The sequence below is a fragment of the Passer domesticus genome, chromosome 9 (genome assembly GCF_036417665.1).
Source record: "Passer domesticus isolate bPasDom1 chromosome 9, bPasDom1.hap1, whole genome shotgun sequence".
NCBI classification, from domain to species: Eukaryota; Metazoa; Chordata; class Aves; order Passeriformes; family Passeridae; genus Passer; species Passer domesticus.
This window is the reverse complement of record NC_087482.1, coordinates 32,259,949-32,280,274: the sequence shown is the minus strand read 5'-3', so window position 1 is coordinate 32,280,274 and position 20,326 is coordinate 32,259,949. Positions and strand designations below refer to the sequence as shown.

At 62.4% G+C, this 20,326-nt stretch overlaps 5 protein-coding genes across 6 annotated transcripts; 3 read left to right on the top strand and 2 right to left on the bottom strand.

Moving 5' to 3' along the window:
- Nucleotides 1-404: 404 nt before the first annotated feature.
- On the top strand, nucleotides 405-5,522 carry PARP3 (poly(ADP-ribose) polymerase family member 3). Of its 2 annotated transcripts, XM_064432490.1 has the most exons (11): nucleotides 405-1,119; nucleotides 1,657-1,895; nucleotides 2,093-2,218; nucleotides 2,623-2,814; nucleotides 3,170-3,305; nucleotides 3,543-3,769; nucleotides 3,909-4,064; nucleotides 4,213-4,290; nucleotides 4,534-4,711; nucleotides 4,926-5,072; nucleotides 5,186-5,522. In XM_064432490.1, the coding sequence occupies exons 2-11, from the start codon at nucleotides 1,713-1,715 to the stop codon at nucleotides 5,353-5,355; spliced, it is 1,593 nt and encodes a 530-aa protein (XP_064288560.1). In that variant the 5' UTR covers nucleotides 405-1,119; nucleotides 1,657-1,712; the 3' UTR covers nucleotides 5,356-5,522. The 2 variants fall into 2 exon arrangements, with proteins under 2 accessions (XP_064288560.1, XP_064288559.1); XM_064432489.1 differs by lacking the exon at nucleotides 405-1,119 and having other exon boundaries at nucleotides 1,346-1,895.
- A 605-nt stretch (nucleotides 5,523-6,127) lies between these two features.
- LOC135307910 (probable G-protein coupled receptor) lies at nucleotides 6,128-9,334 on the top strand. The gene is made up of 2 exons (XM_064432486.1): nucleotides 6,128-6,388; nucleotides 6,728-9,334. Exon 2 carries the CDS (start codon nucleotides 6,838-6,840, stop codon nucleotides 8,065-8,067), a length of 1,230 nt encoding a protein of 409 aa, XP_064288556.1. The 5' UTR covers nucleotides 6,128-6,388; nucleotides 6,728-6,837; the 3' UTR covers nucleotides 8,068-9,334.
- A 6-nt stretch (nucleotides 9,335-9,340) lies between these two features.
- On the bottom strand, nucleotides 9,341-15,378 carry PCBP4 (poly(rC) binding protein 4). Its single transcript, XM_064432485.1, has 13 exons — nucleotides 15,181-15,378; nucleotides 13,652-13,767; nucleotides 13,322-13,345; nucleotides 13,211-13,243; nucleotides 12,836-12,952; nucleotides 12,622-12,750; nucleotides 12,254-12,382; nucleotides 11,928-12,002; nucleotides 11,714-11,758; nucleotides 11,494-11,569; nucleotides 11,082-11,134; nucleotides 10,514-10,683; nucleotides 9,341-10,199 (listed from the first exon to the last, which is right to left on the bottom strand). The coding sequence occupies exons 2-13, from the start codon at nucleotides 13,745-13,747 to the stop codon at nucleotides 9,884-9,886; spliced, it is 1,263 nt and encodes a 420-aa protein (XP_064288555.1). The 5' UTR covers nucleotides 13,748-13,767; nucleotides 15,181-15,378; the 3' UTR covers nucleotides 9,341-9,883.
- Nucleotides 15,379-16,521: 1,143 nt separating this feature from the next.
- On the bottom strand, nucleotides 16,522-18,199 carry ABHD14B (abhydrolase domain containing 14B). The gene is made up of 4 exons (XM_064432484.1): nucleotides 18,002-18,199; nucleotides 17,579-17,795; nucleotides 17,180-17,421; nucleotides 16,522-16,847 (listed from the first exon to the last, which is right to left on the bottom strand). The coding sequence occupies exons 2-4, from the start codon at nucleotides 17,784-17,786 to the stop codon at nucleotides 16,665-16,667; spliced, it is 633 nt and encodes a 210-aa protein (XP_064288554.1). The 5' UTR covers nucleotides 17,787-17,795; nucleotides 18,002-18,199; the 3' UTR covers nucleotides 16,522-16,664.
- Nucleotides 18,200-18,216: 17 nt separating this feature from the next.
- Nucleotides 18,217-20,320, top strand: ABHD14A (abhydrolase domain containing 14A). The gene is made up of 4 exons (XM_064432483.1): nucleotides 18,217-18,924; nucleotides 19,041-19,156; nucleotides 19,447-19,682; nucleotides 19,947-20,320. Exons 1-4 carry the CDS (start codon nucleotides 18,710-18,712, stop codon nucleotides 20,127-20,129), a joined length of 750 nt encoding a protein of 249 aa, XP_064288553.1. The 5' UTR covers nucleotides 18,217-18,709; the 3' UTR covers nucleotides 20,130-20,320.
- The last annotated feature ends 6 nt before the right edge of the window (nucleotides 20,321-20,326 follow it).

Below are 20,326 nucleotides of genomic sequence, written 5' to 3'. Positions count from 1 at the left end.
CTGGGCCCTTCGGAGCACGGCACTGCTGCCAGAGGCTGCTGAGAACCCTTCAAACCACATCCAAACGCAGTCTGACCTTAGCCATGAGACTTTGCCTGAGACCCAAGAAAAGATGTTTAACACTCAAAATGGTGCCATCTTTATTTTTTTCAAGACAGTTTTGTTAGTCTCAGAGCATGGCGGAGTGGGGCTGGCTGGGGAGCAGGGTGGGGTCAGGGTCACACCTCATCCAGGGACTGCTTGGCAGGGCAAGCAGCACAGAGCAGTCAGGGGCTACAGAGAGACTGCAGGCAGTACAGACAGACAGACAGTACAGGACAGACAGGCAGTACAGTACAGGCAGTACAGACAGGCAGTGCAGGCAGTACAGGACAGACAGGCAGTACAGTACAGGCAGTACAGACAGGCAGTGCAGACAGAGAGTACAGACAGTGCAAGCAGTACAGAGCAATCAGGCAGTACAGACAGTGCAGACAGACAGAACAGATAGTGCAGGCAGTACAGGCAGTACGAGCAGTGGAGGCAGTACAGACAGACAGGCCGTACAGACAGACAGACAATACAGGCAGTGCAGGCAGTACAGGCAGACAGTGCAGACAGTACAGATAGTGCAGGCAGTACAGGCAGTACAAGCAGTGCAGGCAGTGGAGGCAGTACAGACAGACAGGCAGTACAAACACACAGGCAGTACAGACAGACAGTGCAGGTAGTACAGACAGTGCAGACAGACAGAACAGATAGTGCAGGCAGTACAAGCAGTAGAGGCAGTACAGACACACAGACAGTGCAGACAGACAGTACAGACAGGCAGTACAAACACACGGGCAGTGCAGACAGACAGTACAGACAGACAGGCAGTACAAACACACGGGCAGTACAGACAAACAGGCAGTGCAGGCAGACAGACAGACAGGCAGTGCAGACAGACAGACAGGCAGTGGAGTCCAGCAGCAGGCAGGTCTGTCACAGGGTGCATGCGCTACCCGGAGGCGTCACAGCTGTTTCCGCTGTCATCCGTAGATGCTGCCTAAGGAAAAAGTTTCTCCTCTGGGCAGGCTGCCCGGCCAGCCTGAAGGCTCTCGGCAGCTCCTCGCAGGCAGCCCTGGGCAGGGGGAGAAGGTAGGACAGGGCTGCTGCCTGTACCTCTGTCCCCACTGCTGTCCTTCAGCTGGGACTGGCAGGGGGCACAGCACACAGGGGCTGTCCGAGCCCCCTCCTGCCCAAATCAAAGCGTTTCCCTGGTCTTGACAGCAACTGGGGGGGATGACATTTAATGTCTGGGGGCATGTTGTTGCATCGTTTCCCATCTTGACTGTCCCGGGGGGTACAGAGCTGGCCGAGCCTTGGGGACACACTCCTTGGATCGGGGGTTCCTGGTGAGGGGAGGTGGGGGCACAGCACCCCTGTGCTCCCCCTCAGCTCTGTGCCACTGGGCTCTTCCCACTTTGGGGTCCTTCAAGGGCTGAAGGGGGCTGAGAGGCTCTTCCACCCACCCCGAACACAGGGACAGGACAGAGACAGTTTGTGGGCAGAGGTCCCATCCCCTCCTCCAGCCCTGCTGCGGGCTGAAGGCGGAGGGAAAGCAAGGCACAGCCCACCGGACTTTCCCGGAAGGGCAGCATGGCATCTCTCATCTCTCCCTCTGCTGTCTCCAAGGGTTTTTCTGGGGCATTAAGGCTGTGCTGACCCGGCAGCAGCGGGGGGGCTCAGTCATGGCTTCGAAGCGCCAAGCTTCTTCCTCGAAGCAGCCAGACAGCCGGCAAAAGAAACCGAAAGTGGAAGAGGAGGACGACACCTGGAGCTCCACCTTGGCAACGCTGAAAACTGCTCCCAAGGAGAAGCCGCCTGCCACAATTGATGGGCTGTGCCCCCTGAGCACAGCACCGGGTGCCCGGGTGAGAGCAGGGCTGAGCTGCTCAGAGGGGCAGGGGTGGGAGGCTTGGGGGAGTCTCAGACCTGCCCCTGTCCTGCTGACACAGGGTCAGCCCCAGTTTTCCATGCAGACCCCCTGTGTTCCCGCTGGGACATTTCTGCACCCTCTCCTTCCCCGAACGCTCCCAGGTGCCAGCCCAGGCCGTGTCACTCTCTATAGGTCTATGAGGACTATGCCTGCACCCTGAACCAGACCAACATCAGTGCCAACAACAACAAGTTCTACATCATCCAGCTCCTGGAGCACGATGGTGCCTACAGTGTGTGGAGCCGCTGGGGCCGTGTGGTGAGTCCACCCGGGCATTGCTCATCCCCTGCACCTCAGCTGTCCCCACCCTGCCTTCAGAGCCCCAAAAATTGAGGGTGAACCTGGGGGTCCCTGGTCCCAAAGCAAGCACCCAAGTGTCCTGCTATAGTTCTTTAATGGGGGGGGCTCTAAGGACTTTTCAACATAACATAGTCAGCCTGTCTGGGGCATGTGGCACCTGTCCCTGCAGTGAATGTGAGTGTGACAGCCCAGCAAGGTGTCCTGGGGTGTCTCCCTGAGCTCGTGGCTCAGCACATTCCTGCTCATTGCCCTGCAGCCTTGCTATCACAGCCTCCCTTGTTCCTGCCTGCCTGCTTCCACTGGCATGGGGCTGGTGGAGCAGGAATGCAGGGGAGGTCCTGACCACTGCTGTCCACTGCCAGGGAGAGACAGGCCAGTCCAAGCTCATGCCCTGTGCTTCCCTGGAAGCTGCCAAGAAGGACTTTGAGAAGAAGTTTCGAGAGAAGACCAAGAACAGCTGGGCAACAAGGGAGAACTTTGTTGCCCACCCAGGGAAGTACACGCTCATTGAGGTGCAGCCAGGGGCTGGGCAGGAGGTGGAGGCTACACTCAGGGTGAGTACTGAGCGATTGTCACCATGGTGGGATGGTCCTCATTGCACTCCTGGCCCACTGAACACCAGGACATCCAAGAGAGTCAGCAGCATGGGATGGGTTTTGAGGGGGGTCTGGGTGCTTGCTGAAACAGCTTGCTGGCAGAGGTTTGGGGCTAATGGGTTAAAATGGAGTGGGAGGGCATCCTGAATGAGGAACATGGGCCTGTGGGTGGCATGAGCCATGAAAAGTGGAGGCAGCACCTGCCCACTGCTGTGCTGCCCCAGGACCAGGCTCTCCTCAGAGAGGCGGGCAGCCCTGGTGCTGTGCTCCCACAGCCTCCTGCAGGCCCACAGCTGATGTGGGGTGTCTGCAGGTGGATGCCGTGGATGGGAACAAGGTCTGCAAGCAGCGGGTGCTGCCCTGCACCTTGGACAGCGCCACACAGGAGCTGGTGTCCCTCATCTTCAGCAGTGACATGTTCCGGGATGCCATGCAGACCATGAATATCGGTAGGAGGTGCTGGGTTGGTGGCTGGCATGGGCTCCCTCTGGGGGGTGCAGGTGGAGAGGTGAATGGAGCAGAGGTGCTGATGGACTTGAGAGCATCCCCTCTGATATCCTGGCACCTGATGGGACTGTGGACACCCCATGCTGGGTGCCCCCACTTGCCCACAGTGATACTGGAGGTTCTTGGAAGTAGCTGCAGGGTGAGTGGGGTGGAGGGGTTCACCTTGTCCTCCCTGGTAGATGTGAAGAAGATGCCTCTGGGGAAGCTGAGCAAGCAGCAGATCGCAAGGGGCTTTGAGGCACTGGAAGAGCTGGAGGCAGCGCTGAGGGAGCAGCACCCCCAGGCCACTCACCTGGAGGAACTCTCCTCACGCTTCTACACCATCATCCCCCACAACTTTGGGCGGGCACGGCCGCCCACCATCAACTCCCCTGACCTGCTGCGTGCCAAGAAGGACATGCTGCTGGTGAGATGCCAGAGCATGTAGCATGTGACATCCCCTCCTGGTGGGGCAGGAGCTGCTGGCAGGAGACTGAGCTTGCCCTGCTCCCCCGGCACAGTGCCCAGCACTGGTGCTGAGGATGTCCCTGCTCTGTCCCTGCCAGGTGCTGGCTGACATTGAGGTTGCACAGAGCCTGCAGGCACAGAAAGAGAAGGAGGAGGAGGAGGAGGAGAAAGAAGTTGCCCACCCACTGGATCGGGATTATGCCCTGCTGTGCTGCCAGCTCTCCCTGCTTGACCCAGCTTCCCGGGAATATCAGGTGCTGCTTGTGCCACAGTGTCCCATAATGGGAAACAATTATGTCAGACCTGTGGGCACCCAAAGGTTCCTGCTGTCCCAGGGGGACCATGGGCATTGCTGAGATGGCTGCCTGGAGTGACACAGCGTTTTTGCCTCCCCCTTGGCAGATGATCCAGACCTATGTGACACAGACTGGGCACAAACTCCACATCCTCAACATCTGGCAGGTGGCCCGAGATGGTGAGGTGAGGAGGAGGTGATTCTCCCCATGTCACACTGGGGAAGCCATGGTTGCACCCCAGGATTGCTGTAGGGCTTCTCCACCCAGGAGGAGATTCAGCCCAGCTGGCCAGGGCCAAACAGGCACCCGTTCTCCTGCCCCTCCAGCCAGGCACTGGGGCTGGTCTGGGGGAGGTGGGTGGCAGTCCTCCACCCCTGGGCACCCGTGTGTCCCTCTGTGGGCAGCCTTTAGCTGTGCATCTCTCCAGGCTGAGCGTTTCAAGGCCCATGACCTCCTGGAGCACCGGCGCCTGCTGTGGCACGGCACCAGCGTGGCGGCGGTGGCGGCCATCCTGAAGAGCGGGCTGCGCATCATGCCCCACTCCGGCGGGCGCGTGGGCAAGGGCATCTACTTTGCCTCAGAGAACAGCAAATCAGCCTGCTATGGTGAGGGTCCTGGGATGGGCTGGGCTGCTTGTGATGCCCACAGGCTCTGTGTGAGCATGGCTGCCTTTGCATACCCCTTGCCAGGCAGCTGTGGGCCTGCCGAGCCCCTTCCCTGCCATGGTAATTGGTCCCTGTGCTCCAGCGTGGCCTGGGCACGACCAGTTGGAAGTACCAGGGGTGGTGCTATCATTCCCATCCGTTTCTCCCATGGCAGTGGGCCGTACATCTAAGAATGTTGGCATCATGTTCCTGACGGAGGTGGCCCTGGGCAAGCCCTACCGCATCACCTGCGATGACCCCACGCTGTGTCAGCCACCTGCTGGCTATGACAGTGTCCTGGCCTGTGGCCGGACAGAGCCGGGTGAGCCGGGGGCAGGAGGGCTGTGGCAGCTCCGGGGCTGTGCTGCACACAGGGCAGGGGGAGAGAGGCCAGATCTCAGGTTTCATGTGGTGCTGGGGTGTCTTCTGGCCCAGATCCTGCACAGGATCAGGAGGTGCTGCTGGATGGCAAGAAGGTGCTGGTGTGCCAGGGCAAGCCCATCCCCATGCCCGCCTACAAGGACTCCTCCTTCAGCCAGAGCGAGTACCTCATCTACAAGGAAAGCCAGTGCCGGATCCGCTACCTTGTCCAGCTCCGCTTCTGAGGGTGTGTGGGAGCACCACGGCCCTGGCCCAGCACCAGGAGGGGACACCCACCAGCCCAGAGCACAGTGATCTGGACTCTGGCCATCCCACCTGGGGCTTGGCAAGGGACAGGCTGGCATGGGGACTGAGCTTGCTTTGATTGTGAATAAAAGCACTGTGCCTTGCACTGGGTGGTGCTCTTGCTTTCCTGCCCAGCAGGCGGGTGTGCTGTAGGGAAGGGTGTCAGTGGGTCCCTGAAGGGATGGCATGGGTGGCTCTTGAGGGGCTGAAGCCTTCAGATGAAAGCTGGTGTCTTTGGGAGGCAGCTGCTCTCACCACCTTAGCAAGGCACACGGCTCATGCCCACCCTGTGGCATCAGAGCTACAGAGGATGAGCAAGATCTCAAGATCTGCTGCCCTGCCTGGGCACAGAGGAATTCATCCATCCTGAGTGCGAGTGCCTGCCCCCCTCTAGTGCCATGCCTCATGCCATGTCTGCTGTCCTGCTCCAGCCTGGCACCCATGCCAAGCCCTTCTCTGTGCTCACATGTGCCCCTTGAGCACACGTCCGGGTGCTCAGGCTGCCAGGGAAGGGCAACTCCCAGCTGTGCCACCCTGATGCCCCGGGTGTCAGTTACCCTGATACCCTGTGCCAGTGGAGATGATTTGCTGCAGACCTGCCTGTAGCTCTGTCCCTTGAGCCCAAGGAAATTGAGTGCTGAGGTGTTCCTGTGGAAGGACCAGGCTTGGTGCAGGGGGTGGCCATTCTGGGGGGGCCACCAGGAACCCCCCTCCCTGAGCCCCCGCCGGCTGCTAGGACCCAGCAGCTGTCCCCGTGGGACTGCCACGGGTGCAGGCAGCGCCGGGAGTGACAGCTGGTGCCATCCGCAGCTGGCGGGCTGCAGGCAAACAGGATGACGAGCGGGTGACGGGAGCGGGGAAGGGCGAGCGTGGCCTCACAGGGCCGGCAGCCCCGCTTCTGCTGCCGGAGCACCAGCAGCAAGCAGGACCCCGCTGAGGAGAGGAGCATCACCCACCTCCCCAGGAGCAAAGGTGCGCTGAATCCCACCCACCCTGGGGTCCCCTGTGGCCAGAGCAAGAGGGTTGGGACAGGCAAGTTGTGCTGTTCCACCTCAGGACATACTGGTGCCATTGAAGAGGGGGGATGGGGTGTCAGCCTGGCATGGGTGCCCACAGGACCTAGCTATGCTATCCCTGGCCAGACTGGGAACAGCCTGGGTGGCAGCTCTGGGAGAACCAGGGTGATTTGACTTCACTGGCTACCGCTCCCTCCTCCAGCACCTTGGAAGTGTGCTGGTTGTCTCTGCGTTTCTCTGTGGCTCTTCTCCATTTTGGTTCGTTCCCTTCACATCTGGTTCCTGATCCCAACAGGCAAGGAGAAGGTATCAGCCATGGTTGTGGTGGGGTTACCCTCTCTGGGACACAGGAGAAGAGCCCTTGCTGCCCAGGCACCAGAGCTGCTGGCTTAGCCCTGGAGGGGGATGCCGAGCTGGACGGGGTCAAACACCACGGACAGCCTAGAGCTGCTCGCCATCCCCAAGCACTCCATCGGCGAGGAGGTGATGGGCCTCTTCTGCATGATCCTGCTCACCCTCACCGCCCTGGTGGCCAACATCGTGGTGATGGTCATCATCCTCAAAACACCCCTTTTCAGGAAGTTCATCTTTGTCTGCCACCTCTGTGTGGTCAATCTCCTCTCAGCCATTTTCCTCATGCCCCTGGGGATCATCTCCAGCTCCTCCTGCTTCAACTGGGTTATCTACAGCATTGCTGAGTGCAAGGCTGTGATATTCCTGAACATCTGCTTCATCAGTGCCTCCATTCTCACCATCTGTATCATCAGCGTGGAGCGGTACTACTACATCGTCCATCCCTTGAGGTATGAGGTCAAGATGACCATCAGGCTGGCGGTGGCTGGAGTGGTTTTCATTTGGGTCAAGTCTGTTCTCATCACTGTCTTGGCACTAGTGGCATGGCCTCATGGCAATGGGGCCACCAGTGCCAGCCGCTGCACAGTCTACTGGAGCCCCGGGGCCCACAAGAAGGTTTTTGTGATCCTCTTCAGCATCACCTGCTTTATTCTGCCCACCATCATCATCCTCGCTGTGTACTCCAGCATCTACCGCGTGGCCCGGACTGCGTCCCTGCAGCAGGCACCTGTGCCAGCACAGGCAGTTGCACCCAGACACCGATGTGACTCCATCGCCAGCCAAGTGACCATCCTCACTGCCAGGATCCTGATGCTGCCCAGGCTGATCCCGGATCGCCTTCTAGGAAGCAACAAGGCCATCCTCACCTTGGTCCTCATTGTGGGACAATTCTTGTGCTGCTGGCTGCCTTTCTTTGCTTTCCACTTGCACTCCTCTGTCACTGTTGGCACTGTGGGTGGTGGGCACGGGGAGATGGTGGTCACCTGGATTGCCTACTCCTCCTTTGCTGTTAATCCTTTCTTCTATGGGTTGCTGAACCGCCAAATCCGTGAGGAGCTGGCCCGGCTCCGGCGCAGCTGTCTTAACCATCCACTTGGTCAGGAGCTCTGTCTTTCCATCTCAGAGGCTTCTGTTCAGGAAAACTTCTTGCAGTTCCTCCAGAGAGCAACTTGCACACTGGAGACCCACACCAGCTGCATCAGCCCCAGCCCCAGGAACAGGCTGGACCAGACCACAATGGGCTTCCCCACCCCAGGTCAAGTTCCCGAAGAGAACAGCTGAGAAGGAGGCTCTGTCCCACTGTGCTGGGCAGGAGACCTGCCAGGGACACATCAGACCTGCTTGGACCAAACCTCTTGGATTTGGATTTGTGCAGGCTTTACCTCTTCTCTGAGCTTATGGTAAAAGGTGGTGTCTCCCCTGGGAGAAGGTAACAGATCTGAGGAAGTCACATCTCTCTTCTGCAGGCTGGAATTGTCTCTGGCTCCACCAGCACAGTTCCAGGGATGGGCTCTCCTCAAGACATGGACCGTGCAGGGGCAGGGGATGGGACCCCTCCATCTCCATTGCCCCGTGGAGCACGCCTGGCCAGCGGGGAAGGGCCGATGTCCCTTGCACTCTATCCAGGAGCAATGTTCCAGCTAATGCCACTAACACCAGTAACACCAGGGCCCCGAGCCCCTGCTGAGCCTGGATGGCAGGATGGAGACTTCCATCCTTGGCTGTTTAACCCAAAACTAATGTCTGTGTGGAGGGGCTTCTGCTCCCTGTGACACTGATCAGGGGGACACACCTACAGGGCTGGCTCTGGCTGTGTCACTGTTTGTCCTGCTGGCATGGCAGCATGCAATGCCCGTGGCCACGCTGGCCGTGCTCTCTGTCCCTCTCAGCTGGCAGTGATCACCACCCTGGGGGGGAAATGGCTGTCTGGGGGTCTGTGCCAGGCTGTTTATGGACACAGCTGCCCAGTTTGAAGCCTGGTCAGCAGTGCCACGTGCCAGCCGAGTTGGGCTGCTAGCCAAGGGCACGCTGGGTTGGACATGGTGACACAGGGTGGTGGGGGGTGGCTGTGTGGGCTGCCCCAGGGCAGCAGCACCAGAGGGGATCAGGACCTGCTGTTCCTCTTCAGTCTCATTGCTTTTGAAGGGCTTGGGGACACTCTCATAGGGTCCCACTGCTAGAAAGGGGACTGGACCCTTTTGGGGCATGCTGCAGGGGTACATCACCCTCTGCCTGCCCACAAAGGCCCCATGGTGGGTTGGAGATGTCCTGCTCCAGCAGTAACTGAAGGCCTGAGGGAAACTGCCCTATGGCCTCTCTAACTGCCCTGTGGCAGGAAGGGGCTCCAGGAAGACCCCCAGAGAGATGGGGCTGAAGGCCAGCATCCCCCACTAGACACAGGGATGCCCTTCCAGCCACCACCCAAGTACCCAGAACCTGGGGCCACCCTTGCTGTGGGGGAAGTCTCCACCCAGGGTGGGGAATATTATTATTATTGTTATTTTCTTGTAAATTTTATCTTTTTATTAAACCATTGATAAGTTACAAAGGAGGAAAAAATATAGACTCATATATATACAGCATTTCCAAGCCAGCAGGGACTGGCTCTTGGATGGGGTTGCTGGGAGGCGATTGCCCCAGGGTGGCCCAGGGAGGGCCCCCACCAGAGCCAGTGGAAGCAGAACTCCTGGAGAGGCCAGGCAGTCCTCATCCAGTGGAACCTGGCTTTTGGGTGCCAGATGGAGTGTGGGCATGAGCAGGATGGCAGGGGAGGCAGGGTGAGGAGCAGGAAGTAGGGGTCCCACACCAGCACTGGGAGAAGGGACCCTAGGCCAGCAGGGACAGCCCCCCCACCCAATACTAGGACACATGGTCTCTGTGCAGAAAATCAAGGAGGGGGGCACAGAGCTGCTGGGATGGACAGCAGGCAACAAAACAGCCCCTTCCTCCAGCAGGCATCACCACCAGGAAGGCCCTTCCCTTCCCTGGGGTGGGGGACATGGGGCACTGGCAGAGGCTGAGGTCAGGGTGGGTGGCAGGAAGGTGTCCCTGCTACTGTGTAGCACCCTGGACCCCCTGGCCCAGCCACCAGTGGGGTTCAGTAGGGCGAGAACTTCTGCCGGTCAGCTTTCTTGGTGCCGTTGGCCGCCGAGATCTTGGTCGTGTAGGTGGTGGTGCCACCATTGGGACCTGCCACGGAGGATGGGGACAGTGCCAGGAAGGACACCGGCTTCAGGCCGATGAAGTTGGAGAGGGAGATGGCGTAGGGGGTGCCCAGCAGGGCCGGGGGGGCTGGGGCCACGGCGGGAAGAGCCGCACCGGAGCCTGGGGCGAGGGGCTGGGAGAAGCCCATGCCGAGGTCCATGGAGCCAGGGCCTGGTGGCACCTGGGAGGTAGATTTAGCAGTCTCTAAGCTGGGGAAGTAAGAGAGAAGAATGATGGTGAGTACCATGGTGACAGAGTGGTTGTCCCACCACAAGCTTAGGGTGCAGGAACTGCGCACCCCATCCTTTCTGGCACATGTATCCATGGCATATCTTGGGTTAAAAAACTGGGCCTCAAATCTGGTGGGTCACGGGTCTTGCGCCTACCACCTCAGGATCTCAAAGCACCACCCAGCTCATTCTTCCTGAGGATGCTGTAGATCCTCCAAAAGCTGCCTTGAGGTGCTGGAGAAGAGCACCCCTCACTAACACCCAGCATGAGTCCCCCTCAGGCTGACACCTACCAGGCTGTGATGAGGTACTGGGCCAGGGTGATGCTGACAGGGGTCCCCGTGATGGTCACGTGCCGCTCACTGGAGCCCTCAGTCTGGTTGCCAATCTTGATGTGGGCACCCGACATCTGCCTGATCTCGCTGATCTTGCTGCCGTGCCGGCCGATGATGCAGCCGATGAGCTGAAAGGGCAGGACAGGCTGAGCCAGCAGCAGCCAGGGCAGCCTTGCCAGGCAGGGAGCTCCAAGGGGCTCACTGGACACCACCTACACCTCGGAGGAGAAACTGTGGAAGACACTGGGAGGGCAGGGCACTGCTTTCTTTGGGCAGACCCTGCTTTTTGGTCTCACTCAAGACTCTCTTGCTGGCGTTGTGTCACATGCCAAGGCCTTTCCTTGGCAAGCTCTTCCCCCTGTCCTGTGCTTCAGTTTCCCCTCTCTTCTACCCCAGCTACTCCTTCCTGCTCCTAAGCTCTGGCAGAGCCTCCACTGTGTGGGTCAGTGGGTGCTGGCCTCTGCAAAGTGCCACATGGGTGGGGATAAGCTGTGGTCCCCCTCATCATTCCCAGACCAATACGTACATCATTGGGCACCAGGAACTCCTGGGAGCTGCTCTGGGAGCTGGCATCCAGACCTGGAGAGAGAGACAGGGATGTCAGCAGTGAAGGGGCAGCTCTTCAGTAGCCCCTACCCCGGCCCTGTACAGGGATGGTGAGTGGCTCTGGGGACAAACCTGAGGGATTGCTGGGGAGAGGAAGGGAGGACAGGACAGAGACACAAGTCGTGATTTGGTGCTGGTGCTCTCCCACTGCAGGACTGGGGAGCACTGGTGGGTGTCATGACTCCAGGAAAACAATGACAAGGTTATGCTGGGGGGGCAGGTAGACATGCTGGGGGGGCTGTGGCTGGAAGGGAACCCCTTCATCAGGGCCAGGTGTCAGGGTGGATCAGGAGGGGCAGACCCAGCCTTGGGGGAGCATGGGAGATGCTCACCTGGCACCATGGTGGGTGCATGGCCCAGGGGGGCGAAGGGAAGCGCATGCCCTGACAGCTGCTGCAGCTTCGTCACCTGCCCAGACAGTGCAAAGAGGAGGAAGGTGGTGTTAGGGGTGATGGCAGAGGTCAGCTGTGCCCCAGTGCCCCCCAAGACAGGCATTCCCAGCAGCACCCATCCTGGTGGGCACAGACCCCATTGCCAGGTGGACAAACTCACCTCTGCAGGAGAGACCCCGCTGTACTGGCCCTGCATGGAGAAGCCCTGGGGAGAGAAAAATGGGGCATCAGTGGGGAGCCAGGTGGGGACCACTGTCTCAGGTCACTCCCCCCTGAGGCAGAGAGACTACCCTGAGCCCACCAGAGTTGCCCCTTGCTGGTGGAGGCTGCCCTCCTGGCCACCTCATGCCCTTGGAGATGCTGTGGCCTCTTACCTGATTGGCAGAGAGCAGGATGGTGCCCAGGGAGAGACCAGGGTGGTAGGGTATGGTGGCCCCCTTCGGAGGCGACTGGAGACAGAAGGAAGGAGGTGGAGGAGATGAGAGATGAAGCTGAAAGCCCCTGTAGCCCCAAGGACCCTCTGCCCCCTATGCCCCCAGTAAGCTGGGCACAGCCCCCAGCACTACGAAGGCAGGGTGCTCCTATAGGTTTCCACACAGGGGAACCCTGGTGTTTGGGTCCCGATGGGCATGGGAAGCCTTGGGGAGGAGGAGGTGGGTAGCAGATGCCCCCTGGGCTGGGCAGGGGGCTTGGCAGGTACCTCCAGGATGACAGCGCAGATCTGCCTCACGCACTGGATGATGGTGTCTGGCACCCCCGAGACCGTGACAGCCCGTTCAGTGGAGTTGGGCAGCAAGTCACCAGCCACCTGCACCTGTGCCCCTGTGCTCTGCAGGAAGCAGAGAGAGATGCTGGCATTCCCCAGCCACTCCCTGCCAGGGCTCAGCACCTCGTACCTCCCTTGTCCCCCTCCTGAGCCCCCAGGGACCATTGCAGCACCTGCAGGGTGATGCTCCCTCTCCTGCATCACCTCCCCCAGCCCCTGTGGGACTGTGCAGCCCACACACCCAGGGCTCTGTGCCCCCAGGGGAAAAGGGGATCCCACATGCAGGCTGCCCTCAGCCTCACCTCCCGGATCTCCCGGATCTTCGCTCCCGCCTTGCCGATGAGGGAACCACATTGGCTGGCGGGGATGACAAGGCGCAGGGTCACCGGCGCTCTGCCTGCTGACACCCCATCGCCCCCTGCTCCCAGGTCCTGTGAGGGATGTGGGATGCAGCGTCAGACCCCCAGGCTCCCGCAGGTGTGGGGCACCTGGCAGGGATTTAGGAGGGCTGTCTACCTCCTCCAGCTTGAAGGCGATCATGGAGACAGCGCGGAAGACAGCGTCGGTGGAGCCGGTGATCGTGGTGATGCGCTCGGGGCAGGACCCCTCCGAGATAGTGATGCGTGCAGTGCTCTGGGGACAGTGCCACACCCCGTTAGGGATGTCACAAGCCCTGTGCTTCATGACTTCCCCCAGGGATAGCTTCATGGGAGAGACTGATGCCTTCATGTCTGAGCCTTGCCCTTCCCACCTCTCCCCAGGCAGCCTTCCCTGGGGTGCTGCTTTCTTTTCCCTGGTTCCACCTGGGATTTAGGGGAAGAGGCACGTGGGAGCCGCCAGGTACAGGCACGACAGGCAGCAGGACCTGGCAGCCCACCAGCATGCCCTTACCTGCTCTCGTATCCTCTTAACAGTCTCTCCTTTCTGCAGGTAAAGGAACAGGGTGGGTGGTCAGGTCCAGGGGAGCCAAGTGCTGGCAACACAGAGGACCCCAAATCTTACCTTGCCGATGATGCTGCCGATCTCCTGAAAAGGCAGAGAAGAGTGGCACTGTCAGGAGGTGGCTCCCTGCATGCCACATCCCTCCTCTGCCAACAGCCTGGCAACAGGCAGACCCTGCCCCAGGGACACTGGGTGACTTAACTAGTGACACAGGGGCATGGGAATGTGCCCCTCCCTGGCTTAGGATGGGGACAGAAATCCTTCTGGGAATGCTATTCCCAGGGGAGACTGGGAGCATGGGAGAAATCAGGGCACAGAAAACAGGGCATGATGAGGGCATGGCCCCTCACCCTAGGCACTGCTGACCCCTGAGTGGCCCCCTGCCATTACCTTGCCATGCATGAGCATGCGGAGGGTCAGGGTGATGCTGAGCTCTGTCTCCTCGGGACTGCCGCCCACGCCGCTGGCTCCATCCGGCGATGCCATGGCGGGAGGGAGAGATGAGCCTGTGGGACATGGTGGTCTTCAGAAAGGGGGGATGCCCAGCTAACCCCACAGCCCCAGATCTGCAGCTTCAATATCCCATGCCTGGGAAATGGGCAAACTGAGGCAGAGGCAGCACTGTGCCCTCCTCTGGCAGGCGAGGCTCACATGGCCCCATGGCACCCCACGGGCACCCTGCACCCCCAAAAGGGACCCGCTGCTATGTGTCTGCCTGAGCTGCCTCTGAGCTGTCCTGCACAAAGCCAGGAACTGGATGGATACAGGGGGAGGATGCAAGGCGTGTGGAGCATGGCTGTGGGATAGGGTTCTGTTTGCAAATGCCTGCTGGAGTGGGGACAACAGAGGTGGCCTGGGTGGTCTCACAGGCTATGCAAGCCACTTTCTCTCCCTTCCCCGTGCCCATGCACAAAGCCCCAGGGGACACTGAGGCAAGCTCCCAGACAGGGACCACCCCACCCAAACCACACCACGATGCCTGCTGACTGACGCGGCTGCAGCACGTCCCCTCCTAGAGCACCCCAGGGCCCCCCGGACCCGGTGCCCGGGTGGCCGTGGGCGGCCAGGGCCCCCGGGAGCAGGACAATTACTGAGTGTCCAGCCCGGGTGGGCGGCTGCGGCACCGCTGGCTCCCGGCAAGCCGGGCGATGCCAAGCGGCTTTGAAACAAAGCACCCGTGTTGAGGCTGGGGCCGCGGCCGCGGGCATGGCGGGGGGGCCGGCTATTTTAGGTGCTGGCAGGACTCGTCACCGCCACGGCACATCTCCTGCATCGGGGGAACGGGGGGCGGGGGCGCAGCCCCTCGGTGCTGTGCCTGCCACCTCCGGCCCCCGGCATTGAACCCCCCTGTTACCGCGGGCTGGAGAAAGGTGGAGAGGCTGGAGAGGGGGAATATGCCCGATCCCGGTGCAGGGGAGCCTGAAGTGGGGCGGAGGGAGGGATGCACCCTGCTCTCGGCATCCGGAGATGTGTGGGGTGCCGGCGGGGACGCGCAGCCGGCCAGGGTCCCCAGTGCCCCTGGGGATGAATGGCAGCGGGAATCCGCCGGGACAAAGAGCCCGCCGGGGGAAGAGGGATCAGGCTGGCGATGGCACGGGGGAAGGCAGCGGGGCCACGGATGTCCCCCCCGTGCCACAGACAACGCCTGGGGGTCTGCGGGCAGGGGGGCTCCCCCCAGGTGAGGCAGGCTGGCAGGGACGCCAAAGGCCCCGGTGATGGGCACAGGCCACCTGCCATGGCTGGCACTGGCACAGCCACCAAGCCGGGCACCGCCCGTCCTTCGGGCACCTTCGGGTGACAAAGGGAGGGGGGACGACGGGAGGAAGCCCCCACCCGGTCCCCGGGGAAACCTCTCTCTCCTCGCCCTCCCGGCTGCCCCGAGCCCCCCGGTCCCCGCGGGAGCGGGGCCTGGCGGGTACCTTTCCGTGCGCCTCGTCCCTCCACCGCCGGCCGCCCCTCTCAGTGCCACATTGTCCCCGGCGGCGCCCAGTGACACCCGGGGCAGGAACAATGAGCCGCTTGACAGGCCAGGGCCAAGCTGGCAGCCCCGGCCCCCACCCCGGTCCACGCCGGGGCCCCCCTCGCTCTTCCCCTCTCCCACATCCCTCCCTCCGGGATCCTATTACAGCGGATAAGAGACACTAAAAGGAACAATGCACCCTGGGTAAGGCCATCTGCCACCGCTGGGGACATTCCTGGCCCCCCCGGCCCCCCTCCCTTTGGCTCACACATCGCCCCTCTTTGTAATTGCGTGGTTTTTTTCCTGGAAGCCGATCAGCTGGCAGGGCTCGAGGGCTCAAGGACACCGGAGCGGGCAGGGATGGGGCAGCTGGCACCCCAAGGCCCGCTGGCACCCCGGGCTGCTGCTGCCAGGTGGTGCCTGGAGGGGCAGGAGGCACCCGTGTATGGGGGGGGTCGGGACAGCAACAGGGGACCTGAGCCACCTGGGGGGTCAGGGATGCTCCACACAGGGGTCCTACCAGACTGCCAGGGCAGAGACCAGCTCCTGCACCCTTGGCACTGCCTTGTGTCCCCCACACGGGCATCCTGCACCCACAGAAAAGTGCCCTCCCCCCCCTTACCTCCCCCACTAAATCCTCCTGGGCCCTGGCGTAAGCAGCTAAAGCCCAGGCAAGCTTGGGGAAGGGGGGGCACTGGGGGGGCACCCTGCTGCTGGCTCCATCTGTGCCCCCGAGTGCCCGTGCAGCAGCACCGAAGGCAGAGCAGGCAGGTGGCAGGCAGGGGTCTTGTCCCCTGTCTGTCAGGTCTCTCTGCCCACCCCCTCATCTGCTCATGGCAGCCACTCTTTGGGTAAATCACCCCGCACCTCCCCAGGGTGCTGGGCGGATGCTGCCGTGGGCAGGAGCCTCCCAGAGCTGGCAGCTCCCTTTTAAGCCCCTGTGGATTACCCTGGACTTGGGCACATGCCAGGAGGGGTAGGAGGAGGAAGAGGAGGATGAAGAGGAGGCTGGCCGGCTGGGGACACGGATGTCACTACCTTGGGGGACCTACCTGTCCCAGAACACAGCCACAGGGCTCCCTGGGCACCCTCTGAGGTTCATGAGGGTCCCATCAGAAGTGATGGGTGGGCTGCAGCAAGGCTGGCACTCACCCATCCAACAATCCCCAAATGTGCCATCCCTCAGTGGCTCCATCTTCCCTGCTGTCACCCCCAAACCTGTGTGGGACAGCAGCCATGGAGGTAGGGAGGGGGGAAGGAGGTGGGAAAGGTGGAAAAGAAGCAGGAAGGTGGCAGGAAAGCAGTGGCAGAGCTTGGTGTTTTATTTGGTCTCAAGAGATGTGTGTGCTGGTGTGGGCTAGTGCAGTGTTGGCACAAGGGTGCATGTGCAGGCAGAGGGGTGGGTGGGCTGCCACATCCTCCTGCTCTGTGGTCCCATCCTGCTCACTTGAGCTGCTGCAGGAAGGCCAGGAGTCCACGGTGCCACTCATTGGGCTTGTCCAGGTAGCAGGCGTGCCCTGCACCCTGCAGCATCAGCACCTGGTGCTCAGGGAGGTGCCGCAGGTTGTTCAGACTGGTGTGCCCCAGCTCTGCATCCTGGTCCCCGTACACGATCAGCGTGGGGGTCTGTAGAGGGGGAAAGCACCCTGAGCCCACAGGGGTCACCCAGGCACTTGCTCTCCTTGCCAGGGACACCCTGGAGAGGAGTCAGTTGCCCTTCTCCCCCATCCAGCATGACAAAGGGAAACTGAAGCTCAGACTCCTGGGTCTCCAGTTGTCTCTTCTTTACCTCCCACTACCCCACATTTACATTCCTTCATCATCAGGTTCTCCTCTTTCAGTGGCAACAGGGTTTCTGGCCTGTTTGGCCTTTCCCCTGCTCAACCCCGGTGCCAGGGTCCCCTCTGCACCATCCCCTCCCAGTTCCCCGACCTCCCCAGTGCCCTTCCAGGCCGTACTTTGATCTGGGCATACTGCTCCGCCGTGAATTTCTCAGTGCAGATGGGCGCCACAGGCACATAGGCCTTGAGCAGCTGGCTGTGCTCTAAGAGGAAGGGCAGCGAGTACATGCCACTGAGCGATGGGCTGATCACCACAGCTGGACCCAAGTCCACAGCCTCTGAAACTGCCTTCAGGAACGCCGCCGGTGCCGGCTGGCCCACGGGTGCTGGGGCCACAGCATCCTTCGAGCGCCCCAGCCCTGAATGGTGCGAGACACAAGTGGCCCTGTCAGGCTCCACACGGCCTGAATGACACAGAGAAGCCGGCACAGCACGGCAGGACACCGGGGTGCCACCCTGCACCACAAACGGGTGGCTACCCCGCCTGTCTCCGGGGCTGTGCTCAGCACACCTTACCCGGCAGGTCGATGGCCACGGCTCGGTAGCCGTTCTCGGCCAGCGTGGCGAGCGTCCCCACCTGCAGCCAGGTTTCGGAGGAGAAGCGGATGCCATGCAGCAGCAGCACGGTCAGCTTCGGCACTGCCGGGGCTGGCTCAGCTTGGCGGTAGAAGAGGGTCTGTCCCTGCACCGTGACCGTGCTCTCGGTGACCCGCGGCGTGGCCATGCCGGGGGGCTGTAAGTGGGGTGAGGAGTGGGAACAGGGGGCTGATGGGCCTTCTGCCCCGTCCAGGCCCGGTGCTGGCAAGAGGGCTATGAGGGGGTCACACTGGCATCATCTTCGCTGTGGTGGCACCACCGGGGTCACTGACGTGCCAGGCGGCCTGACGGGCCCGCCCCTGCCTCAGTTTCCCCGTCCTTCGCTGGGCCTGCAGCCCTTACCTGCTGCTCCGCACACGGGGCCGGCCGCCGCTCGCCTCCTCCCCGCCGCACCACGGGACTGGGGGTGCCGCGCCCCGGGGCCAAAGACCGGCGGGGCGGGCGAGAGAACGGCGGCACCGCGTCATGGAGCGCAAGGTCCGGGGCGGCCCCGGGAACCACTGGGCCCCGCCGCGCCGGGCCCTGCCCCGCCGAGCGAAGCCGAGCAGAGCCGAGTATTGCCGAGCAAAACCGAGCCCTGCCCGAACTCTACCGAGCCAGGCCGAGCCCTGTCGACCAGAACCCGAGCTCTGCCCTGCAGTACTGAGCCCAACCCGAGCCCTGCCCGAACTGTGGCGAGAGCCGCCGAGCCCTTGACGAACACAGCCGAGTTCTGCCGAGCTCGGCCGAGCTTGGCCGAGCCCCGGCCCATCGCCCGAGCCGAGGCTCCGCTGCGGGCCCCGGCCGTTGTCCTTCGGGGCTGTAGTGGCGCGGGCCGCCGCCAGGCGGGGCCCGAGGGCGCAGCGGCGCCGTGCGCGGCGGGCCGGGGGCGGCGGGGCCGGGGCTGAGCCGGGCCGGGACCGAGCGGGGCCGAGCGGGGCCGGGGCCGGGCGGGGGCTCGGGCTGGGCCGGAGCTGAGCAGAGCAGCGGGGACCGGGACCTGTTTCCCCGCAGCAGCGGGGCTGGCGTGCCGCAGCCCCGCGCTGCCGCTGTCCTGCAGCGCGAGCGGAGATGCTGCTTGCCCGCGGCCGCCTGGGGCTGCTGCTCCTCGGGGCGCTGCTCACGTTCCTCCTGTACCTCTTGCTGCCGGCCGCCCGGCGCTCACGGCCTGACGAGGAGAGGCGCGTTTGGCGGGCGGCCAACGGCACGGTGCGGACGGGGATGGCTGCGGGAGAGCCGCCCGTGTTCTACAGGGAGGTGCCCGCCGCAGCCGGGGGCCCCGGGAGGTGGGTCAGCCCGCCGGCAGCGGGGCGCGGGCCTGGGGCCGGTCCTCACCCGCCCCGTGGGCGCTGCGGGCTCGGCAGCCTGCCCGAACCCCTTCCCGCCTGTCTCCCCCCCGCAGGCCCGATGTCCTGCTCCTGCACGGCCAGGCGTTCACCTCCAAGACGTGGGAGGCCTTGGGCACACTGGCACTGCTTGCTGGAGAAGGCTACCGTGCGGTCGCGATAGATCTGCCCGGTAGGAGCGTGGCGCTGTGCTTAGCTGATCTCTCTGGGCAGCTCCAGTCCCTCGCCTTAGTCACTGCTGGGCTCTGGCTCTCTTCAGGGAGGGCTCTGGGTAGCTGCTGGTGATCCCTGGGTCAGTGTGCCTGGGATTGTCTGTGTCCTGGGCATTGATGGCTGCGACTGTACAGCCCCGGGGCTTGACCAAGCGTCCGTTTTTTGCCAGGCCATTGAACCCTGGTGAGGAGAGACCATTGCAGGCTGCATGATGCCCCCTGACCACCCCATGCCTCTTCCCCATACCAGGCTACGGGGAATCCCCCCCAGTGGAGATGGCGCTGACAGCACAGGGCCGCAGGGCTTTCCTGGACCGCATCCTCCAGGAGCTGGGCATGCAGAGGCCTGTCCTCATCAGCCCCTCCATGAGCGGCCGCTTTGCCCTGCCCTTCCTCCTGGCGCACGGGGACCGGCTGGCCGGCTTTGTGCCCATCGCACCCGTGGGCACCAGGGACTACACTGCCGAGCAGTACCGGGGAGTCCAGGTGGGTTTTTGGGCTCTTGGGGACCGTCCTGGGTATTGGCAAGCCTTGTGGGCCAGCTGGCTGCCGGGTGTTGTGGAGGGTGGCACTGTTTTGGGGTAAGTGAGGGGACCTGTGACCCCCAGCTCATGGGGGTGCTGGCACCTGCCTCCCCTCAGCTTTGCAGCCCCCCGTGGTGATGGATGGAGGTGGGCACAGCCCAGGGGAAGTGTGGTGGCCATTTACCCCTCTGACAGCTGCTCTTGTTTTCTCTATCCCCTTTCCAAGACACCCACCCTGATCCTGTATGGTGACCGTGACACTGGCCTGGCTCCCCAGGCCCTGCAGAACCTCCAGCACCTCCCTAAGCACCGTGTGGCCGTGCTGTCCGGTGCTGGCCATGCCTGCTACCTGGACAAGCCAGACGACTTCCACCGGGCCCTGCTGGGCTTCCTGCACCAGCTGAAGTGAGCGCCGCCTCCTCCCTGCCCAGCCGCGGGGCTGGGGGCTCCGGGGGGCCGGGAGGCACAGACAGCTGCCATGAGGGATGCTGCTTCCTCCTGGGGTGTCCCCAGGATGGCGGGGGGTGGGACCGGCGGTGTCCCTTGCTGGCAGGACCGGGTGCCGTCTGTCGCGAGGCCAATAAACTGATGCTGCTCTGCTTTCTG